The following is a 12,479-nucleotide window of genomic DNA, read 5'->3' as shown; positions in this document are numbered from 1 at the left end:
AAAAAAAAAAAAAAAAAAAAAAAATGTGGATGAGTATGTAACTCAGTATGAAAGCCCTGAGTTCAGTTCACCATACCAAAAAAAAAAAAGTCATGTTTTTTTAAAAAATGTATTTCAGTCTTCCTGGAACAGAACCTAAGGCCTAAAGAACTGGACATTAGTCAGAATAGAAAGAGAAGCCGAAAAGGCATAATTAAAAAGACAGGAAGGGCTGGGGATTTGGGTCAGCGGTTCCTCTGCCTGCCTTGCAAGTGCAAGGACCCAAGTTTGATCCCTGGTACTGCCCCCCAAAAGACAGGAGAAGGCACAGGAAACAACAGAATAGACAGACAATTTGGACTTCATGAAAATAAGAAAATTTTTTGTCCAAAGACAACAGTGCCAGAATAAAACAGCAACCCACAGAATGGGGGGAGAATCCAAACATCATATATCTGAAAATAGAAAATTCCTCGAATTAAAAAAAAATTAAAAACTGATGGAAGGACTTGTTCCAGATATTTTTCCAAAGAAGCTTTATAAATGGCCAGTAAGTTTTCAGAAAGATGCTCAGCATCACTGGTTACTAGGAAGACGTGGATCGAACCTATATGGAGACACTGTCTCACAGCCACTGGGACTGCTGCTGTGTCAAAAGAGAAACACAGAGCAACAGCTACTGGTGATGATGTGGAAGAACCAGAGCCACTGTGCAGGTGGAAATGGTGCATCCCCAGGGAAGACAGCCTGGCCGCTCTTCAAAAGGTGAAACAGAATTGGTCTAACCCAGCAACTTCACCTCTGGGTGAAGACCTAGGAGAGTTCAAAGTAGGCTTTGGAATAGGTGTTTATACACCCGTGTTCACAACAGCTCTGCTCACAACAGACAACATATGGAGGCAACATCTGCAGCTATCTAGGGCAAGTAGATAAACAAAATGTGATTTCTGCACACAACAGAATGTCACTCAGCTTTAAAAAGGAAGGACATTGCTACACAGGTCATGACATGGATGAACCCCAGGATATTATGCTAAGTGAGGTGATGCAGTCAGAAAAGACAAAAGTGGTGTGATCCCAATTATCCGAAGCACACAGAAGAGTCAAAATCTTGGAGATGGACACAGAATGGTGATTGCCAGAGGCAAGGGAGGGAGGATTGAGGAGTTGTATTTAATGGGTTACAGACTTTCATTTCCCCCAGAGGAAGAAGAGTTCTGGGGATGGACAGTGGGGGTGGTCGTGTAACAGTGTGGATGCATTTAATGCTGTACACTTAAAAAATTGTTAAGATGATTAATGTTATACTATGTTCTTTTAACCGCAGAAGAGGGGACATGTTGCAGAAGATGCGGCCACAGAAGTCAGGGAAGGGAGGATTTCCAGAGAGGGGCTGCTGTCCACTGAGCTAAATGCTGTGGAGAGGCACGGATGTGAGCAGAAGAGAAGGTGCCACTGCAGCCCTGGCAGGTGCTGCAGGCTTGAGGAGCACTTTTGGCAGGTAGTAGGCCTGCAGCAGGGAGGCACAGTTCTCAGGGGGACTGAGGAGTGAAGGGAGGAGAAGACAAAGTCAGGGCCAGGGGTCACAGGTCTGAGGTAGCCGTGGCTCCTGCCCTGGGAGTTGCCGCTGGCTTGATTCTGGGCGGGGGCCACCCTGTCACAGTGCGCAGGTGTCCAGTCACAAAGGCACACTGCTTTGGCCACTTGTGCTGGCCCATTTTTCCAGCCACTTTCCAGGGAAAACAACCTGGAGTTCCTCCCGGTTCTTAGGATCCCCCCACCTCAGTGCCCCTCTCTCCAGCGGAGGCCCCCTGACAGCCTTCTTGAGGAGCTGCTACCAATCCTATCAAATCTGAGTATAAGAACAGAGCCTAGACCAGGTCATGTAAGCCATTTATTGGTTTGTTTTAAAAATATGTTATTTTCTTTATACACGAAGTTTGGTGAGAAGTGCTCAATTAGTTCAACACCATCTGGCACTTGAGGCGTGTCCCTCCCCCCTCCCTCCTTAGTCTCCCCTCCTGCTGGTCACTGTGCAGTTCTAGAGAAAAAGAGAGAGCTGTATCGACCTTAGGAGCCAGCTCAGCCCCGCCCTTCGTGCCACCCACAGCCAGGGCCAGCACCTGTCTCCAGGCTCCCAGGCTGTCCACAACACAGACCACAGTCTCCTTCCGGCTGGCTGCATTCCTGTGGGCAGGGGAGTAGGGGACACACTTCTCCAAGCCTTGAGAGCAAAGCACAGGTCTACAAAAATAAGATTTCCACTCTGAAAAGTGTCACTGGGACAGTTAAAACCAAGCCCCACGCTGGACTCAAAGGGTACATGGGGGAGGCTCTAGGAGTGTGTGTGGGGGGCAGGGTTGCCACCAAGGGAACTGGGGCGACAAGAAACATAATACTTTACTCGCTGGCAACGCTCCCTTCAGCACTGCCGTGCGCATCGTGATGGTCCGGCCCTCTGATAGCATGGCGAGGTAGGTGAGGAGAGCCATCCGAGAGCAGGTGGGTGAGGCTGAGGTGGCCAACCTTGCAGGAGGCGGCTCTGCTGAGGGGCTAACTGGCAGTGGGACTCCTGTGTGCTCAGGCTCCACCAGCGACCCTGTCACCTCGGGGCGACAGTGCTTTACTTTAAAAGATTTGCATATGCTAAATAGGATTGTCAGCAGCTATAGAGGTCCTGGGGGTAATTGGACTAGTAAAGTGTTTTTCCCTGAAAAAGCCTTCTTATAAGACCTATGGGACATCCCAAGCCCTGTCACAAGGCAGTCCTGCATGTGGGCACTTCAGACTGGCCTCCTTTCCCAGAGAGGCTCATGGTTTTTGTGCCCTCCCAGGATCAAGAGCCAGGCCTGGCCATCTGGGAGCCATTTTCTATGAAGCCAACCTACCCTCCCCATTTCATGATGCTGCATCTGGAAAAAAGCTAGGGCCCAGGTAGGATCCCCTCCCCACAAGGCCAGAGTCCCAGGGAGAGGCTGGCAGACAGCAACGGCTTCCTTCACACGTGCCCGGAGGCCAACACAGCTGCACAATGGGTAAACTGAACCTCGACCTCATGGCTCAGCCTGCTTGTCCCTGGCCTGCCAGGTTCCAGGAGCAAGGACAAACTGCAAGCCCAGCTGTGAGTTGGGCTGGTGCCCTCACTCCCGCGGGTTTTAGTGTTAATACTCTTACAGAAGGGAAGAAAGGCCATCATCCGTGCCCGGGACTAGCCCTGGGGCCCAGGCAAGTCTTCTGGAAGCTTTTTATTTTTGTAGGACTGACCATTGTGGCCTGCATAAAAACACAGGGGAAAAACAGGACCCCAGGGGGAATGGAAGGCCAGAATGAGCTCCAATGGCAGAAACTGCATCCGTGGACTCAGGAGGTGGGGACAGAGGTGACTGATACCCCTTGAGGGCAGTCTGGGCCTCTGTGGCCTGGGCCTGGCCTCGTGTGGAAGGAGTGTGTGCGTGTGTGTGTGTGAATGAAGAGCGTCAGCCCAAGCAGCAGAGGACCTGTCCCTCCTTTGGGTGGGGAAGGCCTGTGGGAGCTATACTGCATTCTGCTCTTGGAGGACAGAGTCTAGCAGCTCCCTAGACACTCCTATTCCGGATTAAGAAGATGCAGCATGAATTGCTGCCAATATCCACAGAAAAAACATCAGTCCTTTGCTCAAGTAAAAAAATATCAAATATAATAAATTTACGAAAGCTCATTCACAACACGTACAGTCTGTTTTGTGTTTCACCTCAACAGCTGCAATGACGAGTGCTTTGCAGAGCCCAGGGTGCCACCTGACTAGCCAGGCCCCTGATTTGTGCAGGGCTCCAGGCATAGCCTCCAGAATAGTGCTATAGGGCTCCTCCGCTGCTTCCGGCTGATGACACAACACCACAGAACTCTGCTGTGTGGATCCACAGGCCAAGCCCATCTCTCGCTCCTGAAGCCCAAGGCCAGGAAGGCTCCAGCACGCTGGTCTCGACTGCAGTCCGATTTGCCACGGTGCAAGAGTGTGCGTCTTGGCTGGTGGAGCCAGGCTCACACTATCGACTCTCGGTCCCTGTCCAGGGATGGGGGAAAGTCCGCAAGATCCTCACTGTGGCTATAGTCAGACATCCGCACTTGGAGGTTATCGCTGGTGGCCCTGGTGACACTGTCATAGGAGGGCGGGAAGGATGTGGAGGAAATGGAGGAGCTGGAGGGCGGCCTGTCCCGCTGGGAGAAGTTCTCGTTCAACATGTAGGCGATGAGGCCCTCTCGCTCAGGGGCATCCTCTTCGGAGAGGCCACCACTGCCCACCTGTTGGCGGAAGAGGAAGGAGGCATGTTTCACAGAACGCTGCAGCAGGTGCCTCCGGAAGGCCCGCTGGATGACCGTGGCTGACACCTCCTCGTGCTTGCGCCGGAGTGTGGTGGTGATGGGCTCATAGGAGATCTTGGATGGGTTGGCCGCCATGAACTTCTCTTCCATCTGGATCTTTAGGGCATCCATCTCCCCAGACTCCCCCAGGACCCTCTTGGTGAAGGCAAAGAGGATGTCCATGCAGTGGATGCGGTCCCCGCTCACCATGGGCAGGTCCATATTGATGAGGCTGATCTGGTTGGGCTTGGCGATTCGGAGTGGCTCAGACAGGGCGTCAGCAAAGTCAGATAGAGCCGAGTACTCGATGAACTGGGTGGCCTCTGGGTCAAACTTCTCCCAGATCTCATAGAACATGTCAAAGTCGTCCTCGCTCAGGGGTTCCGTGCTCTCCTCTGTGGCCACACTGAAGTTCTCCAGGATGATGGCGATGTACATGTTGACCACGATGAGGAAGGAGATGATGATGTAGGTGGTGAAGAAGAGGATGCCCACGGCTGGGCTCCCACAGTTGCCCCGGGAGCCGTTGCTGTTGGGCAGATTGGGGTCGCAGTAGGGGGGGCCCGTGTTGAGGATGGGGCTGAGGAGGCCGTCCCAGCCGGCCGACGTGGTGATCTGGAAGAGGCACAGCATGCTGTTGGCAAAGGTCTGGAAGTTAAACATGTCGTCGATGCCAGCCTCCCACTTGACATAAGCGAAGTTGGCCATGCCGAAGATGGAGTAGATGAACATGACAAGGAAGAGCAGCAGCCCAATGTTGAAGAGGGCGGGCAGGGACATCATGAGGGCGAAGAGCAGCGTGCGGATGCCCTTGGCCCCCCGGATCAGCCGGAGGATGCGGCCGATCCGGGCCAGGCGGATGACTCGGAAGAGCGTTGGGGAGAAGAAGTACTTCTGGATGATGTCAGACAGCACTGTGCCTGTGGGGAACAGCAGAGACTGTGGCCACTGACAGCACCCTGTCCTCCTCCCACGCCAGCACTACTCTCTGGTTAGTGAAGAGCCAAGGACAGGGGGCCCTTCCAGGAGGACTAGGTCCAATGAGCACGCTATACTCTGCCTCCTCCCTCTCCCTGGGACCCAAAGCTCAGGGTACACCTGCATGACAGAGTCATATCCACCTTCTACACTGTGGGTCCTGAGCCGAGAGGGGTCTCACTTAGCATTTTGGCGGTCTAGAACTCAGAGAATGCAGCCTGAGGGCCGGCGGTCATGGGCTCTGGGTGCCTAGTAGAGATGCAAAGTCTCAGCCCCGCTCCCAGCCCACCTCTTTTAACAAGCCTGGACAATTCATCCATGTGTGGTGGGGGGCAAGAAACACTGGCCCCAAAGCCATGCTCCCCAACCCACACCATGCCTCAGTTGCTTGTCTCCTCCTTTCTGTGACAGTTCTTGTCACCTTTCAACTTTGCTTCCAGCACTTCCGCACCCTTGGGTCTCTAGTGACTACCTGGATTTGGAGTTTTAAGGAACTTGGGTGTAAATTATAAAAGAAAGTGTGAAATTAACTTACCTTACATTGGTCCAAGTGACCTTTCCAGACCTCATATAATAATAATTTGCTGGCTGACATGTCAGTAGGGCACCAAGCCAAGCACTATATAGCACCATTCCATTCTGACCTTCTCATCACCCTGGAAAACTGAGCTAGTACCATCACCCTCATTTTCCAGAAGAGGAAGACCAAAGGTGAAGTAAATTACTCAAATTGCCACCGAGAAGCAAGGATTTGACCCAGACTCGGGCTCAGGTTGCCCTCTTAGCCATGGCTTCTGGTGTGGCTCACACACTGATACCAGAAGGCTGTCCTGAAGTACAGGCTGTGCCTCCAAAGCTTCCTGTGACTCTTCGTCATGGCTCACTCCTGCTGCTGATGTCCTGCATTCTCTGAAGGGTCTCTCCAGCTCCATGAGGCACCTGTCACCCTCACCTCCGCCTGGGACCTTAAGGCATTCCTGACCTTCCTTCTCTTTTCTAACTACTTGCCTGTCATTGCAGTTACAACCATGCCTGCCTTGGCCTCTGCATCGCCATTTGGGGTCACCAGAGGTGGAAACACAGAAGTCAGAGTTACCCCAAAGGCAGAGGCACCTCTGAGGGTAAGGTAAAGAGTTTGGGCTCTGAGCACAATGTGACCAAAGAAAAAAAAATTAGAATTAGAATTCATTAAAATTAAAAATTCCTATGCTTCAGTAGATATCACCAAACCTCACAGATAGGGAGAAAATATTTTCAAGTCATGTATCTCATAAAGGACTGGTATTTAGAATATATAAAGAACTCTTAGGGGCAGGGATTTAGCCCAGTGGTATAGTGCCTGACTGGCAAGCATAAGGTACTGAGTTTGATCCCAGTTACCCCCCCCAAAAAAAGAGAATGCTTACAACAACTCAACAATAAAAAGATAACCCCAATTTTAAAAATGAAGCAAAGAATTTGAACAAAGATTTCTCCAAGGAAAATATACAAATGGCCAATAAACACAACACAAGATGTCCAGCATCGTCAGTCACCAGCAAAGCATAACCCAAAACTTCATGAGGCATTAGTAATTCATAACTACCATGGCTATACTAAAAAAAATAGAGAGCAGGGGCCATGTATTGGTGAGAAAGCAGAATAATAGGAATCCCCATAGACTGACGGTGAGCACGTAAGATGATGCAGCCGTCCTGAAAAGTATGGTCGTCCCTCGGAACTCTAGATTAGTGGCTTCCAGAAACCGTGGGAAAGGGGAAGTGGAGAATGACTGCTCCATGAGTGGAATTTCTCTTAGGAGTGAGAAAAAAAAATTACAAAGTTAGACAGTGCAGTTATGCTCTACCCTCCTTGTCTAGCTGTCTTGCATACCCACCCACGATGGAGAGGATGACAACCACGAAGTCGAAGATGTTCCAGCTGTTGGTGAAGTAATAGTGGCGCAGGGCGGTCATCTTGACAATGCACTCGCCTGTGAAGATGGCCACGAAGAGCAGGTTGATCTTGGACAAGATGTTCACTTTCTCAGGGCTTTGGTCATCAGTCTCCACCATCATGGTCACCATGTTCAAGCAGATAAGAAACATAATGGTGACATCGAAGGCCTGCTTGGTCACAATGTCAAACATGAAGCCCTGGTACTTGTTCTGCAAGGAAGGGCCAAGGGGACGAGCTCAGCAGGGACCTCAGACTGGCCGGTGACCCCCCGCCCCATCCCGGGGGGCTGCCTCTTGGTCCGACCACCTACCCTCCCACTCCACCCTCTGACCCCACCACGCTGCCTTGGCGGGTGCAGTGGAGGGTGCCGTGGTGGCCAAAACAGTAAGCTTCCTACCTAACATCCCAGGCTCTGAGGCCCAGCTCCAAGGCCCCGTTCTCCAGGAGGCTGTGCCTGATGGATTTTCAGGGAGAGATTTCTCCTATCCTGTGTCTCCTCAGCTCACACTCACAGGGCTTCTCTTTGTTCCCACAGGGGGAAGCCTCAAGTGAGATTTAAACTTCAATCCTAGTAACTGTATTGGCCCGCAGATGAGTCTATTTTCTCTACTTTTTAATGGAATTGATTTTATTTACTCTACTAAGTTAAATTATTCTATATTTGTCTATGTCTTCAATTATAAATCATCCTAGATTATTCTAGGGGAAGAGAAGATTGTAAAGAAGCAAACACATGGAAACCTAATCTAGAAGACTGGTGTGTGAACAACAATCAGACAAAAATGATAAGTTGGATTTAAAGAAAATCTAGGTGTGCCACTCATTAGATTGAGGTTACCTCACTTAATCATGTTGTGTTTTCTTCTCTTCCTACTTTTTGGAAGACTGGCTTAATCAGGCCAAGGAATACAGCCTAGCAGCACTCCTGAGCCCAGCTCTGCTCACCCAGAGATTCTTGAACACAGCTCCTGATAACACAGGAGGCAGCTATGGGTCAGGTAGGGGCTGGAATGCTGCCTGCATTCTTCAGGGAAAACCTGTACCTCTGAAGGGTCAGCAGTACCCCTTAGATGACATAGCTTTCTTTTCTGTTACCCATGTGTGGCAAGGACCTGTGTGGGCCAGACATTCACGAGCACCCCCAGATGGGATGACACATTGTGAAGAGGCTCTAGTGGCTGGCTGTGTGGCTGGGGGATCCCATCCAGAAGACTCTACCCACTCTTTCAGGAAGCCGGGCTCACCAGGGGCCGAGGGATGGGCTTCTGGGGCTTCTTGGAGCCCAACTTCTTCATGGCATTGTAGTACTTCTTCTGCTCCTCTGTCATGAAGATGTCCTGGCCCCCTAAGTGCAGAGACACAAGCACCAGACTCATTTTGGAGTTCTTAGAGCCCCAGCATGGAGAACACAGGGTCCTGCCTTCTTGATCAAGGCACCAGAGTCAAGTGGGTCGCTTCCTCTTTTCTCTTGGTAGAGAAATGATATCCCTACCCTGCACCAGACAGTCTACCCAGACTTGTTCTTCCAGAGTCCCTGCCCCCATTCACCTTGATATTTCCTTGGCTTGGTGACCCCAAAATCCAATGCCCACCTCACCTCTTCCCCTTGCCCAGCTCAGCCAGTCCTAAGGCTCTCTCTGCCCCCTTGGTTTGCCTGCAAAGAGTCGTGGCCCCCATGATGGAGCTCCAGGAAGACTCTGGGCCTCTGCATCGCCCCACCCACAACCTCTGACTATGGCCCAGGTGAAAAACCAACCCTCACCCCTGCAGCTCTCAGGGAAGGCACCATGTCTTCCACCAAAGCCCCTTCTTACATTCATATGGGCCTTAGCATGTTACATCCATTCTACCACAGTAAGAGGACCAACCCCAGGAAAGGGGAGATGGGCCCTGTAGCCACACTGGCTCCTCAGTGCCCTGGCGCTGGCCCTGCCCAGCCCTGCTCTGCCCGTGTGGAGTGGTGCTCTACATATCTTTTTCTTCTGTTGGTTGAAGTTGTCAATGATGACACCAATGAAAAGGTTCAGGGTGAAGAAGGACCCGAAGATGATGAAAACCACAAAGTAGATGTACATGTAGAGGTTGTACTCCCACTGGGGCTGCTCTTCGTACTAAGGGGAGAGATCAGACAGGGAGATCAGAGGGGCTGAGTTCTTAGGATCTGACAGGCGTGGGGGGTGGCAGAGGGCCATTCTGTGGGACAGGCTGTGTCTGTGAACACAGAGCAAGGCCACAGGAAGGTGGGACAGAGGTAAAAGGCATGGACAGTGCCAGGCAGGGGCAGCAGGACTGCCACGCTCAAGACTGGCACTGTGTCTCTGTGTGACTTCAGCTCCAGGGCCACTGATAGGTTGGGTGTTTTGGGGCCACTCTTAGTCTTCACTGAGCTGCCGGTGTGGTTGAGTGGGGCACAAGGACAAAGAAGATCTCTGATTTTCATCTCTGTCACTGTCATCTCATTCTCCTGGGATAAGATGTGAGTAAACTACAGTGAGCTTAATTTAAAACATATTCAAGAACTGGAGTCTTCTTGGGAGGTCATGCGATCCTGCTCTAGAGCCAGGCCTGGGTGCTCCAGCGAGGCTGAAGTCACACAAGAGCTTGCCCTGGCAGGTAGGGTGTTCACATGTGGACACTGATTCTCTGGCAGCCAAGCAGCCAAAAGCTTCAGATGCTCCATTTGGTGACAGAGGTAAGGGTGGCGACCTACCCCTCTGGAGTCCACAGCTGCATACATGATGTCCATCCAGCCCTTAAATGTTGCCTGGAAGGAAAAAGAGTGGTTAAGCGAATCACTGAACTCTTCTTCTTGCTTGGGCTGTGCAAGGCTCCAATCTTGACAGACGAGGGCAGGAAAGCACCTCCTATAGGAAGCGGGCCCTGCACACCCATTCAGTTGGGTCCAAATGGCTGGGTGGTCCATGGAAAGGTCTCACTTAGGTCTGAGGGTGAAAGGGAAGCAGGCAGATAGATACTGTGAGAAGGCTGTGCTGTGAGAGGTAACCTTCCTGAAGGTGCCTTGAAGGGAGGTCTGCCTTTGCCTTCACATGTACTTCAGATCCTAACATAACAGTCTCAATGGTGGGCATCAGGGATGAAGAGGTGGGGCTTGGACTCCCTGTCCCAGCTTAAGGTCGACCTCAGGGCTGACCTGGTCCCCTCATCCTGCACTTCAAGGAACCATGTGACTTCTGCTCTGTGGACTTTCCCTGAAGTGCATGAAAAACCCATGCCTTGGCCTTCTGGGCAGTGGTACGTTGGTCTTGGATTTCCAGAAAGAGAAAAAAACCTTCATTGTTGTGTTAGCCAATTTCTCTTACATAAATACTCCTTCCACAGCCAATTTCAAGTCACCAATATGTTATTACCGAACAGAGAGTTGGAAAGAGATGTGTGGAGGCACATTGTTACAGTATTTCTAGTACAGATAGAATGGGTGTAAATAATGTTAACAGCGCAGATGATAATAAAAAGTAATGCTGAGTTTTGAGTATTTGCTACTTCTATTTTAATCTCATTTAGTTAATTATACATTTATAAAATTTAATTTTTTATAATGACTGTGTTTAAGGCTTGCAAAATTTCTGCTAATGTCACACCCAGACCCAGCACAACACACCAAGAAACAGCTGGCTGGGGGATGAGTGAAGAGGACAGGGTCCTGGTATAACCACACTGGCTGCCCCGGTCTGGGATGTTAGGAAGATTCAGAGAGTGCTGAGAGACACGCTTGGTGGTGAGGTCAGTAACCCAGTAGGGTCTTATTTATGTATCTGGCAAAACCTAATTCTGCTCCGAGCCTCTCTTCAGTGTACAAACTCAGCTACACAAACTTTCTGTGCCTAAGCATACTGAGGCAATCAAGTACTATGTTTGCATCTGGAGTGACCCCAAAAGTCTATGTGGCACAGGCCTGGTTCCCTGCAAGACCTCTGGGGACATAGGGAACCTTTCAGAGGTGACACCTAGCAAGAGGTCTTCAGGGTACTAGGGTGGTGCCCTGGAAAGGGGGTCGGGGGATTACTGCTGGGACCTAAGGGATGGGCAGAGCTGTGAATGGATGCACAGAAAGTTTCCAGATGATAGTCTCCTGAGTTTCCCTTGATTTTGGGGAGCTAGAGATGTCCAGGTTTATAATTAGGTAGCAAGATAATCAAGGTGCAGCTTTATGCATTATAATTCTGCTGGCATTTCTGCTGTCAAGGCTAATGGCAGGTTAATTTTATGGCATATGTTATAATCACCGACGCTATCAAATTCACAGAATCAGTGGAAAGTCTAAAAGCACTGCGTGTTTAGACACTACATATCCTGCACCTCAAAGATAGAAGAAAACATATTCTTAAAAAAAACACAAGAGGTGTTACTTCTTTTTACAACAAAGGGGTGGCCAGAGCTACAGTTTTGCTAGTAGTCCAGCCCTGGGGAGTCTACAGTTTTTCGTGTTTAAGTGGTCCCATCACACTGCCTCCCAGATAGTCTGAAGAGGTCCACTTGACTACTGGCTGGGAAGCTGGTTCTGCCACAGTGCTGACCTGGCCCTCGTACCATGTGCCTTGGAGCATGTGGCATCTGTTCTACAGCTGAAAATCTGGGGACTTCCCAAGGCCCCAGAAAATCCTTACCCTCCCTGGGGTCCACCACCCACTGTTGCCCACACCAGGGACGAAAGCAGGTGCTGCTGGGGAGCTGGTGGGAGGAGAAGTCCCTCCTCTCTGAGACTTACCACCTGCAGGAGGGCCAGGTACCCTGCCCCCACGTTGTCAAAGTTGACCTTCACTTTGGTCCAGTACAATTCGCCAGTCACATTGAAGGACTCGCACTCGCTCTTGTTGTTCACAATGGTGTAGTTCAGAGGCAGGTCTCCCTCAGTCTGGTTGATGCACCTCCCAAACTTGCCCGCGAAGAGGTTCACACCCATGATGCTGAAGATGAGCCAGAAGATGAGGCAGACGAGGAGGACGTTCATGATGGATGGGATGGCACCCACAAGGGCATTGACCACCACCTCAAGGGGACCAGGAGGAGACTCAGTTCTTGCGGGTGCCCAGATCATATGCCCTTCTCCAGACTGCCCTCAGAACTAATTCCCTGGCTACAGGTGGCTGCAAGCAGGGAGAGTGCAGATCTATGGTAGTGGGAGAGGCCAACTTCATGGCTGGAACCATGGCAGAACACACACACCTATCTTTGTACCATCATAACCCCAGATCATATGTGTATCTCTTATTGGCTCTGCCTCA

General features: G+C 50.7%; 1 protein-coding gene across 6 annotated transcripts in view; it reads right to left on the bottom strand.

Moving 5' to 3' along the window:
- Positions 1-1,714: 1,714 nt before the first annotated feature.
- Positions 1,715-12,479, bottom strand: part of Scn5a (sodium voltage-gated channel alpha subunit 5) — a 74,438-nt gene continuing 63,673 nt past the window's right edge. For all 6 annotated transcript variants that reach the window (XM_010618555.3, XM_010618564.3, XM_010618571.3 and 3 more), the window contains 6 exons: positions 11,963-12,244; positions 9,947-10,000; positions 9,210-9,347; positions 8,481-8,585; positions 7,175-7,445; positions 1,715-5,240 (listed from right to left, as the gene is read on the bottom strand). In XM_010618555.3, the coding sequence (XP_010616857.1) occupies positions 4,000-5,240; positions 7,175-7,445; positions 8,481-8,585; positions 9,210-9,347; positions 9,947-10,000; positions 11,963-12,244 (2,091 nt within the window). In that variant the 3' untranslated portion in view covers positions 1,715-3,999. The remainder of the gene's footprint in view (positions 5,241-7,174; positions 7,446-8,480; positions 8,586-9,209; positions 9,348-9,946; positions 10,001-11,962; positions 12,245-12,479) is intronic.

The sequence above is a fragment of the Fukomys damarensis genome, unplaced genomic scaffold (assembly GCF_012274545.1).
Source record: "Fukomys damarensis isolate Sample0158 unplaced genomic scaffold, DMR_v1.0_HiC HiC_scaffold_24, whole genome shotgun sequence".
NCBI classification, from domain to species: domain Eukaryota; kingdom Metazoa; phylum Chordata; class Mammalia; order Rodentia; family Bathyergidae; genus Fukomys; species Fukomys damarensis.
This window is presented reverse-complemented; position numbering and strand designations above follow the sequence as displayed.